Below are 7737 nucleotides of genomic sequence, written 5' to 3' on the forward strand. Positions count from 1 at the left end.
AGGAGTTGCAAACTATGCAACAATGTTTTCCAGTAAATGGAAGTAGAAAGAGAACATGAGCGTGCCAAAATTGAAGGAGAACATGCTAGAATGGACTTAAAGCGTGCAAAATTTCAGCAGTTGCATGATCGGTTCAATCATCTTATGAATTTTGTACAACAACAATTTTCAGTAACTAATCTTGGTAGTCCACCAACTCAAGTATTATATTTAGTAAATATTTATATTTTTTAATATAAAAAAAGCTTATTATGAAGTGTTAAAACTTGTATGATATTATTCAGTATATTTTTAAGCACGCTAGTAACCAAGGTGAAAAAATTCCTTCTTCAAATGGTAGTCTTCCATATCTATATAGTTATCAATTTCATATTTTTTAAATTTTTTGGTTAATGTATTAAAATAATTTGAATATTATTATACTAATTATTAAACTTTGTGTTAATTACATGTATATTTGAACATGAATTAAGTATTTGTTAATTTTAGTTTGTGAATTTTAGTTCATTTTAATTTCTTTTAACATTTCTTGTTAATGAAAATAATAAATATTAAAAGAAATTTAAAAGAAAAGTAAATTTCTTAATTTTGCAGCGTTCGTGTTCAAGAATGCTGCTAAATTCTAAATTTAGTAATGTCTGTACCATAAAATGCCACTAAAAGTAGTGACGTTCTTATAAAAAAAATGCCACTAAATTAGCAGTGTCTTATCATATAAACGCCACCATATTAGTGGTGTTTTTCTGATACAAACGCTATTAAATTAGTAGCATTTTTCAGATACAAACGCCACTAAAATAGTGGCGTTTTATAAAAAAAGCAGTTATTTTCCCTGACGTGTGTATAGCTGACACTCTTAGTAACATTTTTTGCAAACATCACAAATCTTTTAGTGACGTTTATAAACACTACTAAATGTTAAAAAAAACGTCATTAAAAATCTAAACTCCTATCGTGAATGTCGGAAATCAATGCTTTGAAAATGGGACAACACAATAGGACAACACCTTACAAGTGGAGTCTGATTGGAATTAAATTGCAAAAAGTGAACCAGGCTTGATTTTCTAGGACATTGATTTCATTATTCCATGATCATAAGGCTTTTAAAAAGAATTAATTGAATATGACACCCATTTAATTTCAAGCAAAACATTTTCCCATAATCTTGTGGAAAATGTTTCTTTTCAGTATGCTTCTGTATTTACAAGTTTACTTGGTAAGATACTGCAGAGAAGTTTCCTATGCACAGTGCAACTATATTGATTTGCATTATTGGAGGAAATGCTCTTGTTTCCTTCTCGTTGGATCCCACGTCTTTATTGACTTTAGGTAATAGGTGAATGATTAATAATGGTGGGGAGCAACACTCATTAAAGTAAAGATGGAAAGCTCATCTTGTCTATACGGGGACAAAATCAGCAAACAAAACTTTTTATATGGCACTAAATATGTTATTTTGTGATTCTATATAGGTTAAAATATTGCATAATTTTTCATGATACGACAATAATGGTTATAATATAAAAACAAAATTAAAAGAATTTTTTGAAGAAACATTTGTTAGTGAAAAATAATGGATTGAATTCAACGGATATAAGATATCATATAAAAAAATTAAATAAGAAAATATCATGTACTTTAGTATTTAACCGTGATAGAGTTTCCTATGTGATAGAGTTTTTTTTTTTTTTTACCTTATTCTGTTCTTAATTTAAACGTGTGGTAGAAAAATGCAGCTTCCCTTTAGTTTAAATGGAAATAATTGAAATCACACCAATGTAATTTCAAGCAAAACATTTTCCATAGTCATGTGGAAAATTTGAAGTTTCTTTGCAGTATGCTTCTGTATTTACAAATGTCCAAAGTAATGATGGTGGGATTGACAAATATACAAAATTTGGTTTTAGATTTGATAGATTGACAGTGCTATTGTTCGGAAGCAAGATCGAGTCAATTCACATTGACAAGTCTTCCTCTCTAAGTCGCCGCACTCTAATCTTTTCAATAATGGACGTAGCTCGCATTCTTCAAATTGGCTTCCCTACGGAGGATAAAGCAATACTTTCTACATTTTGGTTCTCTAGTGCAGACTATATAAACTCATTCGAAACAATCATATCTCATACCATTAATCTTCAATTTCTCTTGCTTAAAAAAGATGTGGTGCTTACTCCGAGCCTATCAATTCCTCTACCTTGTCTTGTTCTTCCTGTTTTTTCAAGCTAATCTATCATCCTATTCTCTTTCTTCTCCGACAACTCAACTTTGCTCTCACGATGAAGCTGTTGCACTAATCCAATTCGAGAGCTCTGTTTCAGTTAATCGATTTTATCCTTATTTTTCGGATTGTGATTATGCTGGCACTAAATCCTATCCTAAGACAGATTCATGGAAGGAAGGTACGGATTGCTGCTCATGGGATGGGGTGACTTGTGATTATATAAAAGGTCAAGTCATTGGCCTTGACTTGAGTTGCAGTTGGCTATATGGCTCCATCCCTTCCAATAGTACCCTCTTCCATCTTCCACACCTTCAGAAGCTCAACCTTGCCTTCAACGATTTTAAATCTTCCAAGATGTCATCTAAGTTTGGTGGGTTTGCAAGTCTAGTGTATCTCAACCTCTCTAGATCAAACTTTGCAGGACAAGTCCCATCCCAAGTCTCCCACTTGTCAAAATTGGTTTCACTTGATCTGTCTGGGAATTATCAGCAAACATTTCAGCAACATGCTTTGGAAGGACTTGTTCACAACCTAACAGAGGTGGGAGATCTTTTTCTTGATGAAACCAACATGTCTTCTATTAATCCTAATGTCTTGAGGAATCTATCCTCATCTTTAAGGTCTCTTAGTCTCGATGAGTGTGGTTTGCAAGGAAAATTCCCAGAAAACATTTTCCACCTGCCAAACCTCAAGTTGCTCAATTTAGGACGCAACAGAAACCTCAGTCTCAATCTTCCACAATTCAATCGGAGCAGCCATCTCAAACTTTTGGATCTATCATATATGTCCTTCTCTAGAGAATTGTTTGAATCGATTGGCAATTTAGTATCTTTGGTGGAGTTGGATGGATCACACGCATTTTTGTCAGGAGGATTGCCCAATTCAATCGGGAACCTTATTTCCTTGAAGGAATTGGACTTGTCATGGAACTCTTTTAGTGGATCAATTCCTCCGTCACTCAAAAACCTAAAACAACTTGAATTCTTCGACATTTTTGGAAGTATGCTAGAAGGTTCCATTCCAGATGAGGTAACTGCTTTTCCTAATCTAATCGTGCTAGACTTGAGTTCAAATTCACTTAGTGGAACACTTCCATCATGGTTGTATACCATTTCCTCCTTAAAGTACATATATCTCTCTCATAACCAGTTCAGTGGTCATATCAAAGAATTCCAATACAGCTCTCTGGAATTGATAGATTTACAAAGTAATAAACTCCAAGGTCCTATTCCATCTTCAATATCCCAACTCATGAACCTTACTTATCTCTCTTGTTCATCAAATAATCTCAGTGGAATTGTAGATTTTGGCATGTTCTTGAAACTTCAAAACCTGCAAGTGCTTGATCTTTCATCTAACAGTTTATCCTTAAACTTTAATGGCACTAGTGCTGTTTATACACTACCTAACCTTATATCTTTGTATTTGTCTTCTTGCAATGTTAGCGAATTCCCCCAATTCTTAAGAGGCTTAAAAAGTTTGCAAAATTTAGATCTTTCCAATAATAGTTTGAGCGGAAATGTCTCCTATCTAATTTGCAATATGACTTCTCTTGGATTTCTTGACTTGTCTCACAACAACTTTAGTGGAATCATTCCCCATTGTTTGGGAAATTTAAGCGACAGTCTTTGGATGTTGAATCTACGGATGAACAAATTTCGTGGAATCATTCCTCCAACTTTTACAAAGGGATGTCATTTGAAGAGTCTCAACTTAAATGGCAATCAATTAGAAGGGCCTTTAACACGATCCATTGTTGATTGTAGAGGTCTGGAAGTGCTAGATCTTGGTGACAACAAGATCAATGATAAATTTCCTCATTGGTTGGGAAGTCTTCCTAAGCTACAAGTTCTTGTATTGCGGTCAAATCAACTACAAGGTACCATACAAGACGCTAGTTCCAGTCTTTCTTTTTCCCAAATCAAAATTTTTGACATCTCAAGCAATTTTTTTTCTGGAACACTACCTGTGATGTATATAAAAAATTTCCAAGCACTGATAAATCTTACAGAAAAAGAAAGTGTATCGCAATACATGGGGGAGATTTATGTTGACAATGGTATATCTTATAGCTATTCCATTGAAATTACAATCAAAGGAATAACGAGGGAACTGGTGAAAATTTTCATCAAGTTAATGAGCATTGACCTTTCAAATAATAAGTTTCAAGGAGAGATTCCAAAGGTTATTGGAAAGCTTAACTCACTCAAAGGGCTTAACCTTTCTCATAATAATCTTAGTGGATGTATCCCCACTTCAATAGGGAATTTGATCAATCTTGAATGGCTGGACCTCTCTTCAAACAAGCTGGTTGGGACGATTCCAGAGAGATTGCTAGATTTGACATCTCTTTCTGTCTTTAATGTTTCTGAAAATCATCTTGAAGGTCAGATTCCACAAGGAAAACAATTCAACACTTTTGGAAATGATTCATATGAAGGAAACAAGGGATTATGTGGATTTCCAGTCTCTAAAGGTTGCAGCAACAGTGAGCCGCCACCTTCCAGCTTGCTGGAAGAAGATGGCTCAAAATCGAGCATTGCTTTTGGTTGGAAAGTAGTGTTGACAGGTTATGGATGTGGAGTTATCTTTGGATTGGTAATAGGATATGTTGTTTTTCAAACTAGTAAGCCAAAATGGATTGTGGCTTTGGTTGAAGACCGACATCGTAAGAGGCGAAAAGGGTCAAAGATTGGCAATCGTAATGGTGGAGGACGAAGAACGTAGTCAGTGCAAAGGATGTTTAAGCATTTCTGTTACGTTTTTACACTTTATCCTAGTACAGTCTATCAAATGTTTTGCCCATGGTGAAGGCTACTCATGTACGTGTTTATCTTTGTATTTAATAAAGTGTGTAAGCATCTATTATAAGTGTTTACATCTTTTATGGTTGCGATAATTTATGTTTTCTTCCATGATTTTAGTTTCAGCTTGTTTGACTAAATAATCTTTGCTACTACTCTCCAAAAAACTAGAAGATCTTAAATTGTAATAAAATATTTTACTTTGCATGATACTAGGTATTTGTTGGGCATAATTGATTGTAAATTAAATTGTTTGTTTTTATTTTAACTTCCAAAACGATGAAGAAATGAAATGAATTAATTTGGACACTTACGTTTTCGTTGTCAATTTCACTCACATGGGTTATATGTAACCCTCAGATAATAAGACAATATAACAAAAGTTACCTGGTTCATATATTTGAATTATGAAGCTATATATACTCCTATATTAGTATATCTTACTAATTTTGATTCCGACAAGTGACAAAAAGCAAAAGTTCCAAGGCAAGCATTATTAATTCTGATTAATAGCAAAAGATCGATTCTGCCTTACTGACTTTTCCACATCTTTGAATTCTAGAAAAGTACATTGAAGAAATGAAAAAACCACTACGTTTTTACCTTAAGTAGCTTACTGAAACAAACAAGAAGGTGAAGCTTTTATGGTTCACCAAAGAGTGGAATGACTATGAAACAAAGATTCCCAACTTTGGCAAAGACATTGATGTCAACATAAAAGCAAAAGAAGCAAAACGAGCGGATGAAATAGTACGTTTCATAAGATAAGTAAAATAAGGAGAAACAGGAGAATTAATAGTTCCATCCTAAGCATCTTAATTTTCTTACTTGAAAGTTCATCTCATAATCGGAGAGGATGATGTCAAAATGCAAACAAGCATCCATAAACTAACATGTCAGCAAGAATTCAATGAACTGTATTTTGGTATTTGTGCTCTTGAATGATTCTTATCTGTTGAAGAACCTCAAAGTAAGACGGATTTTTTTTTTGTTAAAAAATGAACTTTTCATGGATTAAGGTGTCATGTGAAAGCACTTCCATAGCATTTTTCTGTGCCCACTCAAAACAATATCATTTGATTTGTAGGGCATAACTTTCACTTATTTACTATACAACATTAATATGAGATTGAACATGGAAAAATTTTCTTGCAGTTTGAGAAGTTGAATGAGCTGTTATATATATGCTAGTACTAGAGGAAAATGAACTATCAATTGAACCTCACCTCAAAGCATGAAGGACTGTATCCACATATAAAAATGTCTGTTTGTCAGTTGCATAGGTATTCTCAACATCATTTTTTACTGTTTTATAGGAACATCAATATAAGACAGTGTCAGGTTTTGTATGCAAGGCATTTGCATATATCCCAAGGACATGTGAGAGTATGAAGGTGGTGCTTGAAAGGAATATCAAGAAGATGATACTGAAAATCTTGAAGCAGGATCTGATCGTCAAGATCTTAAGGAAAGACATCAAATATATGAACTTGAAGTATGATTCAAACCTTGCAATATGCATTTATATTGCATAACGTTGCTTTTGCATAATGTTACATGTATGATAAAATCAAAAACTGGTTTAAATTTTAGTGTCTGACTTGGATGGTTTTTTTTTTTTTTTAGTTCGGATTAAGTTTGAATATTAAATGTTTCAATTAGGTTTGAATCAGAATTTGGATTAGGAAGTGAAAAAATTAAAAATATCCAAATCTAACCAAATTATATATTTTTATTAGTTTTTATATATTTTAAATTTTTATTAGGTAAAACAATTATTTTAAATCTAAATCTATTTAAATATGCCAACAGATGTACAAAAAAAAATTAAATATATTAAAAACTATATTAAAGCAATATTAAAAAATTCAAATTTAAAATTCATTGAATTGAACTGAACCGGTAGATTGTATCAATTATCAAAGAGAATCTAACTCAAATTTGGATTGATTTTTGAAAATCTATAATACTTTACATTAATCGAAAAACAAAAATCGAAGAAAACCATTATCACCATATGTTTACCTTGAGTATTTTTAAGGTTAACTCCTATAATAATGGTCAAAGCGAAATGATCCATCTCACTTTTTTTTTTTAGCCAAATAATGATCTAATATTGTAACAATTTTGAAACTGTTAGATAAAAAAATTTTAGAAATTGAAAAAAAAAATAGAGAGTCATTATCAATTTTTTTTAGGATATGATTGGCTACCCAAAAATTTATTTTTTTGATAAAATTATAAAAAATAGATTTAAAGTTTATCAAAAAGATAAATTTTTATATACGAAAAATCAAGTTGGATTCGAGAGTCAGTTACATGTGAAGAAGAGTTAATATCCCCACAATACCTATAAATTGATACTAATTAATCACACGTTATTTTCTATATTTGATAAAATGGTTTTGATTTAAAATTTAATAATAATTCCCTTTGTTCTTTTTTAAAAGAAAGTAATTTTATTAAAGTTCATTATTTAGGAATACTATGAAAATTTTAAATTAAAGAAATACTTTCAAATTTTTTGGTATATAGGTAAAATTCAAACATAGTTTTTTTATCTAAGATTTATTACAACATTCTTTTTAAAAATAAATAAAATAATATTTTTTTGTAAATGATAATTATTGATAACTTACCAACATCTAGACAGGTACCAAAGGTATATTTCATGAAATGTTGTTTTAATTTTGGTTATTCAAAACAAAAAAA

General features: G+C 31.6%; 1 protein-coding gene across 1 annotated transcript; it reads left to right on the forward strand.

Moving 5' to 3' along the window:
• Positions 1-1794: 1794 nt before the first annotated feature.
• On the forward strand, positions 1795-5099 carry LOC111288810 (receptor-like protein Cf-9). The gene has a single exon (XM_089759445.1). The coding sequence runs from the start codon at positions 2159-2161 to the stop codon at positions 4946-4948; it is 2790 nt and encodes a 929-aa protein (XP_089615571.1). The 5' UTR covers positions 1795-2158; the 3' UTR covers positions 4949-5099.
• The last annotated feature ends 2638 nt before the right edge of the window (positions 5100-7737 follow it).

The sequence above is a fragment of the Durio zibethinus genome, chromosome 4 (assembly GCF_047325235.1).
Source record: "Durio zibethinus cultivar Kanyao isolate XHJ-2024 chromosome 4, ASM4732523v1, whole genome shotgun sequence".
NCBI classification, from domain to species: domain Eukaryota; kingdom Viridiplantae; phylum Streptophyta; class Magnoliopsida; order Malvales; family Malvaceae; genus Durio; species Durio zibethinus.